Genomic DNA, 23,903 nt, shown 5'->3' with positions numbered 1-23,903 from the left:
TCACCTTGCTGAGTGGATAGGAACATGTGCTAAGCAATTGGTCCAATGTGGTGTCCATATCTCATTATGTTCTTTCTTTGGTGAATTGTGAATGTATGAATGGTTTATCAATTTGTCATATAGTCTTAATTCCTTGTTTAATAGTTGAGTTTAATTCCTTAAACACCCTAGCCATGCTAGCAATGATCCGTAACTCGCTGAGCCTTACACCTCCTAGCTTAAGCACATGCAGTCGCCAACAGGCACGAACCCCAGTGGCGAGGGTTCTTGACTCAAGGAGAGGTTCCATCCCCATAGGCCCCTGTTGGTGTTGTGGCCGCTTTGTGACCACAAGTAGTAGCGCCTTAGGGTTAATCTGCTTCTGCACGGGCACTAAAATTGCCGAGCATCTACTCAAGGAATATACATACATAAATATATATAAGCACATGCAGCCATTCAGGACCAATGTCGGCAACTTCCGGCCCTACCTATAATTCCTTCTCAGCCTTCAGCGCCATCCATTCCTCAGCATATGTCATTGTCAAGGTCTGATCATGCAAAATTTACATGTCCCCATCAGGTGGCTCACAAAGCACAACCAGGCCCTAAATCATGCCCAAACCAGCTCCATCCTCCAATCCATGCTGAAATCTGACCATAGCCATTGTTGCTCCAGCATGACATTCTCACAAGCCTTCATCTCTGGCCCAAAGAATTTCCCATCATAGCCGTCCATCTGCTTCTACCCTAGTGCTTTTGCACCTGACTAGACGCATGACCTTGTCTCTCAAACAGGGCTCACAATGGACTGAATCTACAATAAACTAGCCTTTGGAGTGTCCCCCGTAGACATCACATACATTCATAGCTGCTCTTCACTGATTTAAAACATTTAGAAACAATGCAACCAAAGCACTCCGGGACGCACAAAAGACCTTTGACATATGTAGATAAATACAAAGAGATTTGTGAGCAGTACTTCCGCTTACAATGCTGTATATACAGTAGCTTTACCTTGCAAATGCAGCTCTTCTTCTCGAGAACTGATTTTCCAGCTCCGCATAGGCAACTTTGAGGTCATCCCTTTCTCTCTCCAACTGATCACAAGTTCCTCTAGCCTGCCCTAAAAGTCTCTGCAACTCCATTTTCTCACCTTCAGAACTCTTCAACTCTTCTGTCCGTTCATGCAGATGCCACACTACTTGTTTCTGTGCAGATATGGCAGCTTCAAGTTTACCCTTCTCTGCATCCAGTTGCTCTTCTTTCTGTTTCAAATCCCTCTGTAACCGCACCTCTGACTTGACCACCTCTTCCTTTGCCAGCAGCAACTCTAGCCCTAGTTTCTTGACTTGAGCAGATGCTTCTCCCTCTCTTTTTATACTCTCCGCCAGGTTCACCTGTACTGTTTCAAAATTAGAAAGCAGCCCATCAAAACTCATTTTTAAATGGAGGTAATCCTCATCCTGCCGACTAAGTCTCCTAGTTTGCAAGTTCGTGTCCTCTTGAGCCTGGGCGGTTTTCATCCTTTCAAAGAGCAATGCCTCCTGTAGATTTGCAATCGTGGAGCCCATTTCATTGGCTTGTGATTCACACAATAAGAGCTCCTGCCGCACAGCAAGTAGCTCAGAGTCAAGAAGAGCTGAATGGCTCATGAGACTTTTATTGATTTCTTTCTGAAGCAAAAGGTCTTCCTTCTGAGAGGCTAGCGTTTGATCTTTTTCTAGAATAATTTGCTTCAGCGCTTCTACAGTCTTTTCCATCTGCTTTTGCTCAGCTTCGCAGCAGACCACCTTTTTTAGGCAAGATTCCGTATCCTCCCTGCATGCAATCTCCACCTCTCTTGCAGTTTGCATGGTAGCAGCATTCCTCATATGCAAAGCCTCCTTGCCAGCTTCCAACTCAGCTACCAGCAGGCCCCGCTCTTCCTCATATTGTATCAAAGCCTCCACATGTTGCTCGTTTTCTGCTTCGAGTTCACGTTCTGCTTCTTCCAACTTGGCCTGCAGCCACACTACTTGCGAAGCCAGCTCAGCCCGCTCAGCTCGAAGCTCCGCCTCCACCAACTGGGAATTCTTCAGTCTCTGGTCTAATTGCCTAAGTTTGGCTGCCACAACTGCATCAATGTTGAAATCATTGGCTTGTACCAGTTCTTCTAACTCTTGTTCATTCTCTGCTAGTCGGTGCCGCAGCTCCTCCACCATCCTCTCAAGCTTATCAACCTCTTTGTTTGCTCTCACCCTTTCTTTCTGCACAATTTCATGCTGCTCCCTTATGGTCTCCTCAAATCGCTTCTTCTCTAGCGCCCAAATAGATTTTGACCTTTCTGTCTCCAATTCAAGCTTGTGAAGCTGCCCACATAGGAAGTGATTAGATTCCTCCTGCTCTTTTACCCCTTCTTGAGCTCGAAGCAAAGCTGTACTGGTCTGCTCTAGCTTTCCCTCAAGTTCATGCAGGTCATCTTCCTTTTGTGCCAGTTCACTTGAAAAATGTGCCCCTGCCCTAACCAACTCCTCTCTAGTGCATGCAACTTCCTTGCTAAGGGTGGCTAACTCAACTCGAACGTTCTCCAATGACTCCATCTCGGCCTCAAGATCCCAAATCTTTTGTTGCATGGAATGCAACTCCCTTCGGGATTGAGCCAAGAGATCCACCACCAAATCACCCCACTCCATGAGAACCCCACTCCCAACAACCTTATCAGGCAGAGCCTTCTGAGGGATATTACTCCATAGCTGCAACCGAGACTCCAAGGAAAATAAGAAACCTGCCTTTCTTGACTGTGAACATTTGAGCAAAAGGCGTAACAACTTTGTCATTTCCTCGGTGACAGTATCCACTATATCAACTATCTCTTGCACTGTCCATGGTCCCTCTTGCTTCTTGTCACGTGTATTGACCGCTGCCCAAGAGTGCTCTTGCTTCTTATCGTTTTCACATTGGGCCAGTAGCTCCTGTGTGTTTCCAACTTCACTCTCCTCAGAGTCCGGAACACGAACATCTGTATTGACTCGAAGCCTATCTTCCGCTTTATAATACTCTAGTGCTAGCAATTGAAGTTGAAGCTTGAAATCTGCAATCAAATCTAGCACCTCTATCACTTGATGCTCAAGGTAGGAGTTTTGCTGTTCTAGAGTAAGCAGGGTCTTGTTGGTTTCTTCACCTGAAACATGACACACATGCTCTGGTTGGACCATTTTCTCTTCTGCATTTTTTAGTTGTGCTTCATTCTTTTGCTGCTCCAAAGACAATGACATAGCTTCACTCTCTTTCCTTAGACCTGTGCAAGTGTTCTCAAGTTGCTCTACCTTCTCTTCTGCTGCAGTGAGTTGCACATACACCTCTGACAGATATGTTTCAAGCATTGCAACCTTCGACTGAAGCTCTTGTAGCTGGCTGAGCAACTTCTTTTCTGATTCTCCTTTCTGAAGGATCAATTTCGCTTGGTTTTGCTTTGCCTCCTGTATGATTGCAAGAGCATTGAAGTTCCAAGCAAGGGAACTGATCAGATTAAATGACCGGAGCAATCACGCACAGATGCACTCAGACACATACATGCTCTCTCTCTCTCTCTCTCTCTCTCTCTCTCTCTCTCTCACGCACATATGTGCCTACATGCACACAACCACATGAAAGAACGTGGAACAGCAGAGCACCACGCGAGCGGAAGCATAGCATCATGTGCAAAGCGGAAGGCCAACAACCGGCCGGGTCTCGCCCCCACCCGAAGATCCGTGAGACCAGGGGATTAGGGGAGACCAAGGGCTATTTAGCCCTATATAGAGGAGTCGATTAGACCCCAACTCGCTGTGGGATATTACACTGCCACATGGCAGCGAGAGGGGCAGGAGGGCAAGAATCCATTTCCAACACCCCCCCTAGATGTGAAGCCTGATGCCGAGCAAGAGCCGACGAGGCTCAGATGTAAAGCCCGATGCCGAGCAGGAGCCGACAAGGCTCTGATACCATGAAAGAACATGGAACAGCAGAGCACCATGCGAGCGGAAGGCCAACAACCGGCCGGGTCTCCTCTCCAACCGAAGATCCCGTGAGACCACCAATAAAGGTGGGGGATTAGGAGAGACCAAGGGCTATTTAGCCCTATATAGAGGAGTCGATTAGACCCCAATCCACACTGTGGGATATTACACAGCCACATGGCAGCGTAAGGAGCAGGAGGGCAAGAATCCATTTCCAACACCACATGCATACACACATGCACATGCATGCGCACGCTCTTCCAATAGGCATAGTCATACTGCCAATGTGCAAATTCTCAAGTGCACCTTACTCCATTTAAACTCATAGATGGGCAAAAGCAGCGTACTTATATACACAAAATCCAAAACTTTGTGTGTGTATAAGAGACCACTGCTATCAAAGCAACAAAACCAAGAGGAGACAAGATCATTCAACGAGAAAGTACCCACCTCAAAAGCTGACTTCAGATGCTGGAGCTCCAACACGCGTGCTTGAGCTTGTGCTTCAGCCGCCTGTTTGCGTCCAAGTAGAACGGACGTCTCTTGCCAAGCATGCTTCAGCTGCCCAATGCAAGGAATACATGATCCTCAACTCCCTCACAACAAAACTATCTGTGTGGGCAAGATATTCTTAGGTCTGAGAGAGTCAAACACAAAAACAATAAAACTAGGAGGATTACAAACGTCAAGCACATCTTCAAACCTGTGTTTCAAGTTCTGAAATTCTTCTTAAGGAGGCTTCTTCGGTTCGTGCACGGATTTCGCGCTCCTCATCCACTCGTTCCATCAGCTGATACCGCAACTCCGCCATCTCTTGTGTCAAATCTTCTGCTTCTTCTTTAGCCTTCTCCTTTTCCTCTCTTAGCTCATTCTGCACAAAAATATGTTTCTATGAGCAAGAATCTCAAAGGCTACTCATTAATGAAAAAGCACAAAAAGCCCTAAGGAGGATTACCTTCAACCTGTTCACCATCGCACTCATACCCGAGAGCTCTTCGATTTTCTTCTGAAGGTCACGGATGGTGCCGTAATCCCTGCTTCTTGCTGCAGAAAGTTTGGCTTCTAAGTCTTGCAAGTCATCTTCACCAATCTCCGAGGCCAGAAACGCTTCACCAAGGTCCAGCAGAGTTTGCAGGAGACCCTGAGACCCTTGCAAGGGTCCATTGTCCGGCCGAGAACTTTCACTGGAACCAAAACCATAAAAATAAGGGTTTGAATCAAGGTTTAAAGCAGTCATATTCAAGCACGTAGAGTATAATGGTAAGTGTCTGATGTGTTAAGGCTATAGAAACCATGGTGAGCATGTGTTTAGGGTACAGAAACCATGACTAAGATGTGATTAGGGTATAAAAATCATGGTAAACATGTGTACACAGTATGGAAACCATGGTAAACAGGATGGGGTATGGAAACCACCGTAAACATGTGAAAACCATAATGAACACATGTTTCCAGTGTAGAGAACATGGTTAACATGTGTACAGGGTATGGAAACCATTGTGTTCAGAGTAAAAAAACCATAGTTTTAAGTTCAGATGATACAGATAAAGGCAGATGAAGGTTAGTACAAATTACTGCATACATGTATCAAAAATCACCTTGGAAGCAAGAGGAGCTGACCATCCATGGCTAGAAGAAGGATTCGCTGGAAGTTAAGCTAACCGTGCGCTTAGTATATCATTTTCTGTCACAAATCAAAAAGCCAAACTAGACACTGAAAATCAAAGTTCGTAATTTGGCGTGCCCCGCCCGCACATACAGACAGATGGGAACCATATCTAGCCTGGGGATGCACACTGGCGTCGGCTTTATTCATTAAAATTCCCCGTTGGCCTCTGTGGCTAGCGTTGATCTAAGGCCCCAATTTAGAGACCATTGAAATTTTGAGACCATCCAAATGCTTTATTACCATATCACCATATACTATAATGCCTTAGGACTAGGACGAGAGCGACCCATATCAGCATAAGTTTAGGGGCTTCAAACTTTGAAAGCAAGAAGCTTCCTCCGCACAACTTCTTTAAGAATCATGTTGGGTAGCTTCCAATGGGTCTTAAGAGTTAACATGGTATCTCCTCTTTCACTTGAGGACTACAATTTTCCTTGGGCCCACATGTTTTAAACTACAGGCATACATCTTCTAGTTTCATGGCACAAACCCCATGTGTTGCTTCCACTTGGGGAGGTGCGCTCAACAGCCACCTCAAAAATTGTATTTGATGTCCAAAGGATGTGTGAATACAGGTCACAAGTTTAACAAAGATCGATGCATGCATGCATGATACTCTTTATTCTCAAAGTGGATGCATCAAAATTGTGCCTCTTTATTCCACTTGGGGAGGTGCGCTCAACAGCCACCTCAAAAATTGTATTTGATGTCCAAAGGATGTGTGAATACAGGTCACAAGTTTAACAAACATCGATGCATGCATGCATGATACTCTTTATTCTCAAAGTGGATGCATCAAAATTGTGCCTCAAACTTCACTTTTTTGTTTACACACTTGAGCATGCCACATAAGATATTAGTAACCCATATGTACGAAAATGGTTTAGCTATAATAAAGCATACTTCATTCTTTAGTGGAGAAGAGGTGCAAGAGTTGCTACTAGTACCTTTCTACCAAGCTGTCACATTGGAGGTTTTGAAAGAAAAGAAGTTAAAGCAAGGGGGTTCTTTAGCTTGAAGTAATGGGTTTCTTGCTAAAATGAAGTTCAAAAGCATCCAATGGCTTGAACAAGAGAAAAAGGCATTTGTCCTTGCCTTAAGCAAGGATTTTCTAGAACTTATGTTAAACTTGAGCTAAGAGAGCTTATGCGAAGTTGATGTATCATTAGTAAACACCTAAGAAGTGGTAGTAGTGAGAGAAGATAGTAGAAATTGTAGAGAGAAAGGAATGAGAAGTGCTAGAAAGGACTATTGCAAGAAATCTCCTACTTTATAAAGAATCATATCAATAGTTATAAGGCAAAGAATAATTCACATGTGAAGTGTCATGTTTTTCTCCGAAGAGCAGTTTGCTACAAGGAATGTTTTATGTGCAACAAGTGTTTCACATCATGTCTGAGGGGCCAATCAGATAATCCAAATGTAGGGAGGAGATAAATTGAAGAAATAAAGAAAAACCCCCCCAAAAATGAGTAAATACTCACATAAGATGAAGAGTGGACTAAGGACCAAAGGAAATACTAAAAAAATAAAATTTTGACACCTCATAGTGGGGATTCCTCCTCATGAAGGAGGTGCCTATTTCACATGTGTGGAGGAGTTTTAAACTCTCAAATAATGAGATATTTCATCTCTCCTCTCTCCTAATTCAAGTCTAGTTCCAAAAAGTAAGCTGAATTGACCCAAAAATGATTAAAAATTGACCAAACTGATTTAGAAAATTCTAGAATCAGTTTGCTTGGTTTGAGGCTCACTTTTTCCTATAAATAGAAGCCTCCCCCTTTGTAAAATCTTAATAGTGTTTATGCATTGTTACTCTACTTCTCCCCAGAGTCAAAAACATTGAATTCACTTGATAATTCACTTGTTTTTGACTAATTCCTCTACAAAGAATTGGTGGCCACTCTTGATCCAAACAAGAGTAGAACCCTCAATCCCTCAAGCCAAACGGAAAGCTCACAAAACTCCATGTAAGTTAATAATTCTACTTTTTTTTTAAATTCTAATCTATGGTTGTATTTCTAATCTATGGTTTTTTGAATTCTTGCTTTTTAATGTGAATATGGATGCTAAGCCTTGATGAAAAGGCTTCCCCCTTCTCTTCATTAAGAATTTCAGCCTTTCTTTATCCTAAAACGAGAAACAAATAAATTAAGTTAAACTTTTCCTATTGATTACTCTTTAGAAGTGAAAATTGATTAGATTGGAGTGCTTTATTTCATCTTGGGATCAATTTTAAAGTAAATTTAGAATGTGAAAATTGAGAAATGGTCAGCCATACAAAGGAGGTTATGGCAAAATTTTCTTCAATTTTGTGGAAATAAGTTTTATCTTTATGTTATTCAAAAAGAATAATCCCCACCGTTGTGCATTCTAAAAGAAATTCTTTTTATTTTAAAAGTGTTATTCCTATTTTATAAATAGATGCATAAAAGGATTTTCTTTTATTATAAAAGTGTTGTTTTCATTAGATTTAAATTCTATGCATGAAAAGATGCATAAAAGAAATTTTTTTATTATAAAAGTGTTACTTTCATTAGATTTAAATTCTATGCATGGAAAGATGCATAAAAGAAATTTTTTATTATAAAAGTGTTATTTTCATTAGATTCAATTTCTATGCGTAGAAAGATGCATATTGGATATTTTTTAAAATTATAAAAGTGTTACTTTCATTAGATTTAAATTCTATGCATGGAAAGATGCATAAAAGTAAATTTTTTTATTATAAAAGTGTTACTTTCATTAGATTTAAATTCTATGCATGGAAAAGAATTTTTTTATTATTAAAAGTGTTATTCCTATTAAATTGATTTTATGCATAAAAGGATGCATAAAAGGATTTTCTTTTATATAATAGTGTCATTTCCATTGAAGTTGGATTTTATGCATAAATAGATGCATGATGAATTTTTATATCAAAATTAGAGTTCTCTTTAATTCTATGTTTAATTTCTACGAGTATTTGATAAATAAATAAGTAAATACTCTAAGAGAGAAATTTCTATCATTTTTATTCACTCGGATTGTAATGAGAAAATTCAAAAAATCTATCAAAGTTGGAATTTTAGATAAATGATTAATTTATTTCTCATTAGAATAATTTGATTAGTTTAGAAATCAGTTAAGTGAATATTCAATAAATGAGATTCAGTAAAATAAAAACTGAAATATCACCCCCTTTTTTTTACAAAGATAGTTCAGGAAGAACCTTATCAGATTCGAAACATGAATCAGACTATGACCAAGGCCAAAACTCTTTCGTTAGTTTTTCAAGAAAACACGATGTGACCAGTTCAGGAAAATTCACTCAAATATCCCACCAAATCTGAAACTAAGTTGCAATGAGCCGGGATACTTTAGAGCCAACTGTCCCAAGATGGCAACATCATTTCCCCAAGGTAGCAGAGGAAATCAAAGGCCGTGGAACCCCTATCCACCAAGGTGCAAGAGGCAGTGGGCATGGCAGAGGCCGCGGAGGAGCAGTTGCTAGGACCGCCTGTATTATAAGTGATGATTATAAGTGATGAACCGACCTTGGAAATGGCTGAAGAAGAGCGCGCCACCATCCATGCGGCAGTAGAACACCAAGGTCCAAATAAACAATTTGGTGTAATCCAAACCCCAGCCACTCATCTCACGGTAAGCCATTTCAGCTTTTGATTGATTGTGGCAGTACCCATTCATTTCTTTCTCCTAGGTGTTTGCAAAAATTAAACTTGAGTCAAAAAACAGCTAGAAGAATGACTGTAGAGTTAGCCAGTGGGAAAGAAGCAGTATCTCGCCACTCTATAGGAAACCTTGATTTTGAGCTAGGTAATGAGCAAACTCATGGCCACCACAGGAATTTATGATGGAATCATTGGGATGGATTGGTTAATTGCAAACAAAGCTAGCATTCATTGTAACCAGGGGAGTATCACTTTTGAAAATTAGCATGGCCAAGTAATATCTGTTCAGGGGATAACAAGAAAACCTAAATCTAGGGTAGTCAAGGCAAAACATCTTCTCAAGGGAACACGTAAGGGTCAGCAAGTTTTCTTAGTCAAGCTCAACAAAGCCATTGAACCTAGTATCGAGACAAAACCCTCTTGGCACCAACCAACTCACAAAAAAACACAATGCCCATACACAAATCATGCCAATAATAACCATAAAAATGGGCATACAAGACAAAGAAAATGGTGACAAATTTGGGTCCTAAAGAACATCTTAAGAGCCCAAGGATACTACCAGGGTAATCACCGTGCGTAGATTCCACTATCCCGGTCTTTAGCGATTGAATCTACGTCACCACCCCACCACCATGACCCTGCACAAAGGTGTCCACAACCTTTGTCTGCCTGGATCAACACGGTCAATCTATTGCTTAAAATCAATAAGTGTCACCAAATTTAGAAAAAGGTATCTCTACAAAACATCAAGGTACCCTCATTGGTAAGATTTTCATTACAATTTGTTAAAGTTATGCTCACATTGCAAAATCCCTCAAATAACAAACATGTTTTTAGGCAATTCAACCGATCAAACACTAATTATTGAACTTTTGCAAATGGCTACAAGTTTCACATGCCCGCGAGGGAGGAATCACCAAGGAGAATATTCATATCTTCATAAAGAAGACCATCTTGCAATTGACGGACCTGATGGTTGCTGTTGTCCGATTGCTCCCTGACAAAATAGTACAAGATGGAATTATGTATAATTTGGAATATGGCTCTCGAGAGTGCTACTTGGTGCTCAAACAAACCTTTGTGCAAACCAAATTGAAGGAGCTAGGTCTATGGATTATGGGGCACATTTTGGGAAATGACTTCCATGGCGAGCTCATCGTGCAATTTATTCATCATGTGTCTCAAGCCATTGGGGTCTCCGTGGCTCAATGGAAAAATCACACTTATCTCATCTGCCTCACCAAAGCATTAATCTCCTACACATTTTAGCTCCCAATGGTAGATCCACTACCTAACCATTGAGCTTATGGATTTGATAACCTCTTCCATCTGACAACTGATGGTGTGGTAGCTCTTACCAAAATAATGGAATATTTTATGATGCCATTTGGTGATGGATTCTGCAAAGTCATCTCCCTCCTCATCTAAGTACGAGGATTTGAAAGGTAAAATAGGATCCCTATAAAGCTCTTTTGGGTCATTTTAAATGGCAAAATTGATGATTTGACACAAATCATAAGCAAGGAGATTGACTCTTACCCAAAAAACCACAAGTATGTCATTCACAATCCCAACATCCTCAACACCATGTTAATCACGACAATCTCTCTACTTGATGCAATCTATTAATAGAATGTGGATCTGGACTTGGTACTGGAGACTCTGTCCCTTGGTAGCTCTTCCACCCCCTATTATCAACCTCACACCACCCTCTTCTCCAAAATCCCCACCCACATTTTCCTTACCAATGCCCACATCTACTACCACTCATTCCACACCACTCACCTCTTCTGCCAATCCATCTCCCACCTTGGATCCCACCATGGAATCCTACATCCGAAAAAGAAGGTGGCCTAGATTCACCTCTACTGAGCAGGAACTTCAACTGGACATGCCCATCCTTAAGTTCCACAAATTGGATTCACCTCTTCCTCATAAGATATCTCTTTCCCAACCAAGGAAAAATCTTTTTGGTGATGAATCTACCTCCATTCCAGGATGCAGTCTCACCATTAGGAAGAGGGGCATGTTAACCACTTTGTAGGTTAACATACCATTAGGAAGGGGGGGTATGTTAACCACTTCGTAGGTTAACATGGTTTTGCCCGCCCAACCTGGGTGATGCAAAGATACACTCACCATTAAGAAGAGGGGTATGTTAACCACTTCATAAGTTAACATGGTAGGTGATGAAAAGATGTGGTCTTACCATTAGGAAGGGGTTATGTTAACTACTTTGTAGGTTAACCATTAGGAAGGGGGCTATGTTAACCACTTCGTAGGTTAACATGGATTTGCCTGCCCAACCTGGGTGATGCAAGGATACAATCACTGTTAGGAAGAGGGGTATGTTAACCACTTTATATGTTAACATGGTAGGTGATGCAAGGACATGGTCTCACCTTTAGGAAGGGGGTTATGTTAACCACTTCATAGGTTAACATGTTTTTGCCCGCTTCACCTACTGTAAAGTGCTTTGTCGTCTTGCTTGCTTGAATAGGTACTTACCTTTTTTAAGACTTCCACTGGAACATATAAGCGAAGGCCTTAACATGAAAGTCTAAGGACTCGTATTCCAAGTTAGCATAGTTTTGATTGCTTGACCTATCATCATAAGACACTTTTCCATCTTACCTACTTGAATGGGTACTAACCTTTTGTAAGACTTTGTTGGAACATATCAGTTGATGGTGTTAACATAAAAGTCTAAGGACTTCATGTTCCAGCGAACTCTTATCTTTTGTAAGATTTTGTTGGAATATATAAGCGGTAGCCCTAACATGAAAGTCTAAGGACTTTGTGTCCATACTTGCTTAAGATTAGTAATAGTGGCCGAACCATTTTTAAGTTTGGCCTGCCTAGTGTGAACACTAGTCACTTGTTTATAAAAGTCAATTTTGTGACAATAAGCAATTCACATTCATGCCTTGCAAAACAACAGAATACTTGTGAGTGTTTCTCCCTTCTACTATTGCTTCTTTATATACTATTTAATCTTTCTTGCTTGTGAGTGTTTCTCCCTTCTACTATTGCTTCTTTATACACTATTTAATCTTTCTTGCTTGATGGATGCCTTGATAAATAGTTTTGTATAGGTTGCTCCCTCTCATTAACTTCTTCTTCATCTACCTTCTATGTGAGAGAGAACCACTGCAAAAGGTCATTTTCTCCTAGCCTCCATCTAGACATGGAGGGCTATTCCTTCACCCCCTTGGCAAAGGAGCATTCCCGTGTAATAATGGTGTGAGGATGTGATGGACAAGCTAGCGCACCCATATCAGGGAGTTGCATTGTAGCTGGAAGGCAAAACCCAACAACAATGATTCAACAAGGATAAGGTAAGCACTTGACTTGAACAGGGGGCATCTTAATGCCATTTTGTACCCAATTTTGTTATGGTCTGTTATAATATTGTTTTGATGTAATAAGTCATGGGAAATTGTCAAGAGACTTTGTAATTAATCCATGATTGTGAGATCCCACTGCTCCCTTTGCACACCGGATTCCCGGTTGGTAGCAGCGGAAGTAGCTTCCTCTTGTGCGGGGTAGGGTTTCCCACTCGGGGCCTCGCCCTCGAATGTTCGGGCACGAGACTAAACTGGTGGTCATTCCAAAACCGAAACCGAGAAAATTCCTTTGCCCAAAAAACGGGGACAATTCCACCTTTTTGAATTTCTTAACGAATTTTCTAACGGGGTCAAGAGACTAAACTAACCTTCATCTGATTAAACCAGATAGAAGAAAAACTATTATAGACTTAACTTGAAGAAATCAACGCTTTTTTCCTAATTGAATCAGGCACAGCCGTTGATCTATTCATTTGAGAAGTCTTCAGGCTTTTATTTAACTACTTGAGTTCTAAGCGTATTCCTACTAATCAATTTTATTATTAAAACTCTACTGATTCCAGCCTAACCCCATCCAACCATTGGAATTGGTAGAACCAGACAAGTACTCATCCACCCATAATTGAATGCCTTTCTTAGCTTTTGCTTTAGAATACAAATACGCACACACTCCTCTTTAAACTTTAACTTGTAAAACAATCCAATTATTGGTTACAGATGTCATAACTCAAAATTTTCATCCAATCCTTGTTTCCTCAACAAAAACAGTATCACTCTGGACTCTCCGTTGAGACCAGCTGGTCAGCAAATGAGATCTAGTAAACAGATTACAATAAACATTGGTCCATCATACAATATCTTCCTCAACATACGCATGGGTGTCCTCGGCATTGTGAGCCCATGCATCGCCTCCTCCTTAGGTGTCCTGGCACTTCACTCAGGGACCGCTTTGTCGGCCCTCGTCCATCGTATTAGAAGCTCACCATTTTAACCATATCCAAGCTGGTCAAGACCTAGGTAGGCGCGGTGGCCATGTGTTGCAGATTTAGTTATCTAGATGTTTACAGTTGAGGGACATTTTTGGACCTCCAAAATCCGTTTAGGTAACCATCGTTGAGAGGGTTGGGCTTGTGGTTGTTTGATTGATTGTCTCTATTTTTGTGGATTGGGGTTTTGAATGTTGGATCATTTATTGGAATTAACCTTTGTGGTAGGAGGAAAACGTACAAGAGTTGACTCGGTTAGGACCTCTTCCCCCTTATCGTGGGTTATAGGACCAAGGTAATGCAAGGAGGGAGTTTTCATATGAAAACTTGATTGTTTCATCTTCCATAAGAAGAATGTGGATTTGTTGATTAGAAATCTTCAAAGTTGTCGTCTAGGTGGTTGCAAGATAAGGGCCACCACTTTTGATAGTTAGGGGCCCTGAAGGTAGCCTGAAAACATGCATCTTCTCACAACTTAAAGGTCTAACCTCTCATAGTTATGTTTGGAATTTAGTGGCATGGTGTTTGGGGCACATTATACATATAGTGGGTGTTCAAATGGCACCCCCTGATCGGAAATCCAATTTATTTTAGTGATTTTTTGATTGCACAAAAGTTTTGGCATTTGCATTTTCCACCTTTCTTTACTACATTATATGTCACACATACAATGCTTAGTACTTATGCATCCCAAGTCCAATGATCATCCCAATTCGTACATGAATGTAACACATTGCATAGAGCTTAACTTGATTTATTGGAAAAAAAATCTGGCTATTTAACTATAGCTCATCATTGAAGATTCAATGGTGAGAAGTTAGACAAACATGACTAGAATGTGGCCATAATGTCAAATTGCAATTTTAACGCGGTTGAATTTCTTTTGGTCTTCTATAGAAAATTCACTCAGTCTCTTAGAGGGCCTGCAAAAGTTTAATAATTTAATTATATAAATTTTATATGACCCTCATTGTACTTCAATTTCTTATGAATCAAAGTACTTGTCATGATGAATTTACCAAAATAATTTGGAGTGAATTTGAGTAAGGGAAGCCCATTTTCTAGCCATCTTAATCAAATTTTCATTGTTTGTCCACCCAAAAGTCTAAAACAAAGGATGCTTATTAGGCTTGGTGTTTCACCAAACCTAGAGAGTATGCCATTTGTCAAGCAATTGAGCTATGGTAACATAGTCTTAGTCCTACATGTACATGCCACATCATATGGAGGAGACTCCACATAAGCATCTTGCCATCTCATCATGCCTTGTCTCATTCCACCTCAAGTTAGTCAACAAGGTTGACTCCCTAAAGCCTACATGGCATGCCACATCAAATGCATACATGGCATTTCCACGTAATCAAGAATGCCCATGTCATCTTGTCACCTCAGCACAGTCAACTTGGTTGACTTTCTATGCCTACATCGCATGACACATCATATACATGCATAGCATTGCCACCTCACACTTGAGCATGAGGAATGCCCACGTGGAGGTTCCATGTCAGCAGAACTTTGCCACGTGGCAAAATGCCTACCACCTCACCATTATATTTCATGATTTTATTATTATAAAAAAATAAAAAATAAAAAATAGATTTTAAATAAAATTGTAATTAAAAAATCAAAATAAAATTATGTAATATAATATTAAGGCTCTCCTCTAAAAAAATAAATATAAATATAAATTTTTATCAAATAAATATTATTTATTGATAAAATATGTTATTAAAAAAATATTTTTTATTTTTCAATCAAGTGAATATTATGATATAATTAAATAAATTATTACTATTTAAAAAAATAATTATTTTAAAAAATCTTTTTTGAAAGAGAATTTGAAATATGTCTTTAAAAAATTTAATATTATTTATTATTTAAATAAATTTTATGTATTATATAAATACATTTTATTTATTAAATAAACAAAAATAATATTTCTTACCTAAAATAATTAATTCATTCATCATTTCTAAAATTGTAACTATCTTTTAATATTTCTCAGTATTTTACAAAAAAAATCATCATTATTTGTAAAAAGATTAGATAAATTGGTAAAAGTCTAAATTTTATCCATTAACCAATGAAATGCTAACTAGCTTGGTATATATAGCCCAATTTTTTGAGTCTCCCTCATTCTTAGAGCTTCACCAACTTTGGAGATAGCTCCATTCCAAGCATATGTTAATCTTGTTCTAGTATTACTTTAATCTTAATTATCTTCAATGTCTTTTTTCCTACATCTTAGCATGGATTCACAAAGTCATAGGAGTAGAAAAAGTAATAGGCAATGGGATCCCTTGATCCACCTTATTCACGAGGAGAAAGCAAGGGTTCGCATGAAAGATGGGAGAAGAAGAGATCGTAAGCGCAAAAGCAAGGGCTCGAGCATTGCAACGCACACAGCAAGAGGTTCGATTGATGAGGCAGCATCTCCTTCCCCCATCCATTCTCCATATCTTCCCCATAACTCCACTTCTCCTCCTCATTCTCCCACAATTTTTTCTCCACACTATTTTGATCCCTTTGCCACTCCTCCCGTACACCTTTCCCATTGGTTGTCACTCCACTCTTAGGTGCTGCCCATGAGAGGTGGACACTCCTATCTTCGGTGCCTCTCCATCTTTTGGCTCGCCCTTTGAGTTTGGCACTTCTCTCTTAGGTGTTGCCCACCATGAGCTAGCCACTCCTCCATTGGGCACCTCTCCATCTTTGCGTGCACCATCCAAGCTTGCCACTCCTTTGTCAGGTGCCTCCCATGAGCTTGCCACTGCTCTACTCAGTGCCTCTCCACCCTCGGGCGTAGCCCACGAGTTTGCCTCACCTCTCTTGGGTGACACCTATGAGAGCTCGACAATGGGGCCCATAACCTTGATGCCACTCCACCCTCCGATGTTGCTCATGAGGCATCTTCTCATGGAAAATCCCTTTCTAGGCCGCGTGCAAAAAACCGTGCCAATGCTATCTTCGACAAGTACTTTGTTGACCTCGATGTGGCATCATAGTCTAGTGTGCTAGATGCGACACTCGCGCGCATGGCACAATGTACCGTCACTTCCGTGATTTGCACCCACATTCGAGGAGGGTCTGTGCTGGTGTGCTACTAAGCTTGAGGCAATCCTATAGCACAATCAAGAGTAAGATGCATCCAGATGGATTGGCTGCAAGACATGCCCTTATAGCGTTTGTTTCTAGCAATGTCCTACCAGTATACTTCGGATTCATCGTTGAGCACTTCATGTAGGGTTTGTGAGGAGACAGAGTTTGCAGAGTGGGATTGAGGGTGCTCTATGGGCTAGTAGTGGTCATGCACCTAGATGCAGTCATTTATTGCTCCCTAAGATGAGGGTGATGATAGAGAGGTTTTGGGAGGAGCATTGTCGTGCATCACCATAGTACGAGAAGGCATTGCGACATAGGGTTTGTTGTGGGGAGTACATAGTGCATGGGGCTTGCTTTCTTGAGATGACACAAACAGATTTGTACTTCGAGTTTAGGTTTGCACACCTTGATATCACCATTAGCCAGCGTTCATTTGAGGCTTGCAAGCCTTGGTTTGTGCACTACTCAAGGCAGCGTGACACATGTCTTTGTAGGTACCATGTTGGATTTCAGCTTTTGTATGATGTCTTTCGTGGCTTGTCTGGCTATTGGGGGTGGTGCCTTATAGCTCAAGGAATTTTATTCACTCGCTATTATTGCTGCGGGTGGAGGATGCCGTCTGCCATCGCATGGCTTGTGTCATGGGGACTTGTACCTCATGCGGTAGCTTGGCCATGCTTCACTTATGCGAGGAGGATTCCTTGGTGGCTGAGTTGGTGACATGGCGACAGTATGAGTATGTAACACATGGGCAGTCGAGGAGATTACAGCTAGTGGAACACCATTCGGCACGTGGCGAGTTCATGAGCACATTTACAGCTTCTGTCTATGCCTACATACATCATGCTCGCGGTGCCAAGTGGCAGGACCGTCAGTTTCGTGCCGGCCTGCAATAGTTTCCTATTGGTGTATTTGTCTCTATGGTTGACTTTGCAGAGAATTACACATTTGCACCACAGTAGGAGATTCAAGCAGAGTACTACTTTTCTGAGTGGGTATTGCATGAGACATTGCGTCATTTCCAATTTAACGTCTTCAAGATATTTTATATTGTTGTTGTCTATGAATCTATAAATTCCCATTCTTGTGTGCTTGACTAGGTACCATCATGGTGCATATTAGTTATCGGCATGCAGAGATGGCAGTGGATGGTATAGCGAGCACCCCAAAGGAGCGAGTCATCATTAGAGAGTATCACTTTTACATTAGTGATGATCTCTCTCACAGCACCCACTTTGTGTTGCATTTCTTCCCCCATCATCATGATGACTTTTTGAGAGAGAATGGAGTCACATGGACAGGACAGTGGATATGGTTGCATGGACGTGGGGCATAGTTCAAGAGTGCTTGTCAAATTTATTAGCTATATTCTTGGCATTGCATGAAAAGCTACCACGTGATTTGGAGCTTCTTCGATACAGGGCATGGAAAGGGGGAGCACGATGATGTGGGTGCGTGTGTCAAACACACCCTTAAATGTCACCAACTCTGCCGTGACAATGAACGCTTTCGAGATGCAAATCATGTAGTTGATTGGTGCAATGCGCACTTGACCACTAGTGCTACCTCTTCCTTCCATCAGCAAGATGCGCTGAAAGATCCCTGCCCCCTCCGCACAATGAATTCGGGGGTGCTAGCAGCGGAAGTAGCACTTCTTGCGCAGGGCAGAGCCTCTCACTCGGGGTCTCACCCACACAGATATCCGGACAAGAGACTAGTCCCTCGGTTTATTCCAAAACCGAACCTGGAAAAACTTCCCTCGCCCAGAAAGCATGGGCGATTCCTCCATGATATTTTTATTCTAACGTAGTTAAGAGCCTTAACTAACTAAATTGATCCAACTGAACCCATAAGTCACATGGTCAGATCAAGAAACAGACTTGCACTTGGATCATAGAGACCAACGCTTTTTTCCTCATCGAGAGGCACAGCCGTTGATTCCTTTCCATAGAACAAAGACTATCCGGGATTTACTTCATCTATCGTACCATAACAGAATTGAGTCTCATTTTAGGGATCCATCAGTCCAACCTAACCCCATCCAGTCCCATGGGTTAGAACCGCCCAACCACTGTAGTGATAGGATCCATTTAGGAATTTGGTTATGTTTTGCCTCGCGTACCAGGGAAAAGAGTTACTAGGCCCCCTAGCCGGCACTTCAAGCAAAGTTCAAGATAGTCATACCACTTACACACCCAATATGAAATAACCTTTTTCACAGATTCAGCTGTCTTTAAAACAATCTTTTAATGAAACCATAGTATCACTGATCATAATCCTCCAAAATATCTAGCTTGAATTCTAATTTCCGATCATTCCTTCATCAGTGTACCTATGGCATCATTAGCAAAAACCAAAACAGTCACCACCTATTCACTCAGGGTCCTTTTCAATAGTTCCTAGCTCATAGGTACCCGGCAATATAATCACATAAGAAAATCCAAATGGACTCTCCATTGAAGATCAGCAACATCAACCAACAGATCCATATAAAAGAGCCATGGACTCATCCGTTGAGGATTAGCAAGGCCAATCAACCAGATCCATGCCTGAGTTCAGAAAACAACTCTAACTCCTTGTTCCATTTTTTTCCTCGACGCACGCGTGGGTATCTTCGGTGACCCAGAGCCCGAGCACCGTATGGTCAGCACCCTCTAGGATCCTTCGCTCGCAGGTCACCTAGCGCTTCACTCATAGGCCGCTTCCTTGGTCCCTCATCCACCGTACCGGAAGCTCACCATTTAAATCGAACCAAGGCTGGTCAAGACCTCAGTCGACCTTGCTATGCGAGACGTCCTCCATTGACTCTCCGTCAGTTGTTTGCAACTTTATCACTTAGGTCTCCACGACCTCATTCACAAGATGGTCAAAATGCTTCCCTAGCATTCTTGACATAAAACAAGTCATAAATACAGTTTCTAACGAACTCTCATCTTTCCACATTGTTCCACATCATTTCTCGTTATTCCACATTCTTCTACATCAATTCACATTGCTTAATCCACATCTAATTATATGTATTCCCATTGTCCTTCATCCATTCTCATCTACTCTCATCATATCACATCTCATCACATCTCATCCATATCACATCACATCTACCCATATCCATATCATATCGCATCCATATCACATCACATCACATCCATTCACATTGCATCTCATCCATTCATATCTATCCCGATTTACATCACATCTCATCCATTCAAATCACATCTCATTCATTCACATCTATCACGATTCACATCACATCTATTTCACATCTATTTCACATCACATCTCATCCATTCACATCTATCTTGATTCACATCACATCTCATTCATTCACATCTATCCCGATTCACATCACATCCATTTTACATCACATCACATCCCCATTTTACATCACATCACATCCATTTACATCACATCACATCCATTCACATCACATTACATCCATTCACATGTATCTCGATTCACATCACATCACATCTCATTCATTCACATCTATCCCGATTCACATCACATTACATCACATCCATTTCACATTACATCACATTCATTTCACATCACATCACATCCATTCACATCACATCTCATTCATTCACATCTATCTCGATTCACATCTCATCACATCACATCCATTTCGCATCACATCCATTCACATCACATCTCATCCATTCACATCTATCTCGATTCACATCACATCACATCTCATTCATTCACATCTATCCTGATTCACATCACATCCATTTCACATCACATCACATCCATTCACATCACATCTCATCCATTCACATCTATCTCGATTCACATCTCATCACATCACATCACATCACATCACATCTCATTCATTCACATCTATCCCATTTCACATCACATCCTTTCACATATCCTCACATCTCATTCTCATCTCTTCATTCACATCCACATCCATTTACATCACCTCACATCCCATCCACATTCATTTACATCACACCACATCTTATTACATCCATATCCAGATCCATTTACATCACATCACATCTTATCATGTCGCATTCACATCTTATTCACATCTTATTCACATTTAGTAACATTTTCTATTTTCGATACCAATGGGACTTTTTTAAATTTCTACCAATTGCTTGGCCTAATTAAAGGTACTTTTTCTTGACGGATATTTTCATATTCTTTCTCAAATTTCTCAAGTGAAATATATTCAATATTCTTCTTTTGAGTAAAAGTTTCATGGGATTTACAAAAATCAATTCTACCCATATTTCCCAATAATGCTCAAAATTCCACTTTTGATAAATACTCATAATTTGAATTATGCTAAAAATTTATCTTTTTCCATTTAATTTCTTGGATCTCAAATATCATGGGAATTCCTCTTTTTGCATTTAAATGATTGAATTCCAAATGTCATGGGAAGTCCTCTTTTATCATAAAATAAATTAATCTAAAGTTCCTCTTTTCTTTAATAAAAAAATCCATTATTTCAAATATGTCAAGAATTCCACTTTTACCATTTAAATGATTGAATTCCAAATGTCATGGGAATTCCTCTATTATCATAAAATAAATTTATCTAAAGTTTCTCTTTTCTTTAATAATAATATCCATTATTTCAAATATGTCAAGAATTTCACTTTAACCATTTAAATGATTGAATTCCAAATGTCATGGGAATTCCTCTTTTATCATTTAAATTTTCTCATACATAAAATAAATTTATCTAAAATTCCTCTTTAAATAAAAATATTCATTATTTTAATATATCAAAATTTCTCTTTTTCCATGGATCTCCATTATCATAGGAATTCCTCTTTTTGCATAAAAATAAAATTACCAAAAATTTCTCTTTTCTTTTATTATTTAGTTATGCATAAATACTAAAAAATAGTTTCTCATGAATTTGATGAAAATCATTCTTTTAGCATAGGATGTCCAATCCTAGAATATGGTAGGAAGTCCTATTTTCACATTATGCATAAAAATGAGCTATGTATTAATTTCTAAAAAAATTTCCATAGCTTCTGCTATTACTGATAATTTTTAATATTTCTAGAAAGAATAAGATTTTGTAATACAATTATGATAGAAGAACTATCTTTGAACTTAAATCCAATTTATGGAATTAAATCACAAATTTACCATAATTTTATTAACATAAAAGCATAAAAAATCATTTTCTTAACCTCTAGCTTAACAAGCTTAGAGATTGATTTTGAATTAAGAATTTATTAATGAGAAGCATTCATTTGCTTAAGAATTAGTCATAGGAATGACTATTCTTTTGGGGAAAGAGAGATATACATAAAAAGCATCCTAATTAAGCATAAAGATTAACTTTTTTTGTGATTAATCATTAGAATTCTTATAGAAAGCTTGATTTGCATTGAAAAAAATTAATTTGAAACTTCTCAAGCTTGAGAGGGGTTGAGAAGTGAAATCATTGAGAGTATAATAAAAACCATGAATTTCTTCTTACCCTCCTTTGGTTTGGCTTGCTTCTTTATCTTAGAAGGAAGCCCCCAACCAATCAATTGGTTCAGTATGTTGAGAAGAAAGCTCCAAGGATTGTTGAAGAGAGAGAGAAGCTCCAAGCTCTCCAAAAGTAGAGGATTTTTAAGGAATAATAGAAAATATCATTATTTTAATGTAATACTAGCATGGTATAGCTCACAATTTTTTTTTACAAAAGACTAAGGATCTTTTTATAGGTGAGGGAGGCCACTAACCAAGTCCAACTGGGTTCTAGAAATTTTCAGGTTCAGTTTGGCTCAATTTGGACAAGATTTGGATCAGTTTAGCTCCCTTTTTGATTTGGTTTGATCTAGGAGAGAGGAGAGATAAAAATATCACATTTTTTTTGAATTAAAAACTCATCCACATGTGTGAAATAGGCGCCCACCTCAAAGGTCTCCCCCTCCTTACCAAGGTGTCAAAAATTCATCATTTCTCTAAAATATCTCATTTTTTTAGTAATATCTCTTAATTTTTAACTAATAAACCTTGTACTCAGTCAACTCTTCATCTTATGTGAGCATTTACTCATTTTTGGATATTTTCTTTTATTCTTTGGATTTATCTCATCCCAGCACTAAGATTAATCTGATTGGCCCCCCATAGGAACCTCAATTGGATCATAATCTAGAAATTTTTGGAAATCTAGACCCTTAGGCTAAGGTCCCTTATATCATTTTTAATTGATTCCTAATGCACAATTGAAAGTTCATTTTGAACTTCTGTTTTAGGGGAAACCATTTTAGACACTAGGAGGATTTTTATATCCAAAGACATCTCAATTTTGGATTATCTCTCTCTAGACATTTTCTCTCTCTAGGCCAAAACAAGGTCTTTCTCCTATTTTCAGAGAGGGGAATAATTTCAAGAACAGAAGGGAAGGTTCTTACACCTTTACACCTCAAAAGCTAGAGGGAGGAATCTTACACCAGGATTGTCAGGAGGTTCTTTTGGTGTGTTGGCAGTAGTGTCCTTGATAGTGCTTCTCTAGATTGTGCGATAGTGGATTCCACACTTAGGCTACACTCCATTAGGAGCACATCCTATGATGACCCCACCATCTTCACATGGCGCCCTTCATGCTTTTGTGGGCATGCATCGATGGTGAGTACTCACTGTGTGCGAGATGGAAGAGTGGGCTGATCCTTGGTTGTTGCAACAGCAAGTGTTGAGGCCAGAGCGAGGAGCATTACTCCCCACCACTTATGATCCTTTCACACTACTTGAGGGGGAAGATCATGATTCTTTGTGACATATATTTTTTCAGTGGTGGGTGATTTTTTTATAATCATTACCAACAAGGAGGGCAATGAGGAGGAGGTGGACTACTACATTCTAAGGTGCACCAAGTGCACCTTTGAGTGTGAAGTGACTGATGATTATGGATTCTCATTTGATGCCCACAACATGATAGTTGCAAGGCACTATTATAGGTAGGGTCAGATGCGTAAGGGTTACATTAAGTTTGTGGAGTATAAGTGGAGCAAGGAGGCGATTATATACTCTCATCTAGTTCTTTCTGTGAAACTCACGCTTTGGCGAGTTAAAAGCAAGAAGAGAGGCCCCCCACAGTGGTCCTTAGCCCAGCACGAGCATGTGAGCATCTTGGCGACCCTTAGAGCTAGAGAGTCTACGGATTGATATTGGAGCCTCCTCCCTCTTATCTATTGTATTTA

The 23,903-nt window shown here is 39.9% G+C and overlaps 1 protein-coding gene and 1 pseudogene across 1 annotated transcript; one reads left to right on the top strand and one right to left on the bottom strand.

Moving 5' to 3' along the window:
- Positions 1–906: 906 nt before the first annotated feature.
- Positions 907–5,871, bottom strand: LOC147614045 (uncharacterized). The gene is made up of 5 exons (XM_086780590.1): positions 5,558–5,871; positions 4,915–5,143; positions 4,663–4,830; positions 4,410–4,520; positions 907–3,440 (listed from the first exon to the last, which is right to left on the bottom strand). Exons 1-5 carry the CDS (start codon positions 5,584–5,586, stop codon positions 993–995), a joined length of 2,985 nt encoding a protein of 994 aa, XP_086636716.1. The 5' UTR covers positions 5,587–5,871; the 3' UTR covers positions 907–992.
- An 11,507-nt stretch (positions 5,872–17,378) lies between these two features.
- LOC147614044 (uncharacterized) lies at positions 17,379–18,073 on the top strand (annotated as a pseudogene).
- The last annotated feature ends 5,830 nt before the right edge of the window (positions 18,074–23,903 follow it).

The sequence above is a fragment of the Cibotium barometz genome, chromosome 42 (genome assembly GCF_041138505.1).
Source record: "Cibotium barometz isolate CiBa-2024 chromosome 42, ASM4113850v1, whole genome shotgun sequence".
Lineage (NCBI taxonomy): Eukaryota > Viridiplantae > Streptophyta > Polypodiopsida > Cyatheales > Cibotiaceae > Cibotium > Cibotium barometz.
The sequence above is the reverse complement of the archived record's forward strand: the minus strand, read 5'-3'. Positions and strand labels throughout refer to the sequence as shown.

Bases quoted from the DNA above. Each gene is read 5' to 3' on its own strand.
- LOC147614045 (XM_086780590.1), bottom strand. From the start codon at position 5,586: ATGGATGGTCAGCTCCTCTTGCTTCCAAG. The intron at 4,521-4,662 runs GTTTGAAGATGT...TGCATTGGGCAG, and splicing joins TTTCAGAACTTGAAACACAG to CTGAAGCATGCTTGGCAAGA. The intron at 3,441-4,409 runs GTGGGTACTTTC...GCAATCATACAG, and splicing joins ATCTGAAGTCAGCTTTTGAG to GAGGCAAAGCAAAACCAAGC.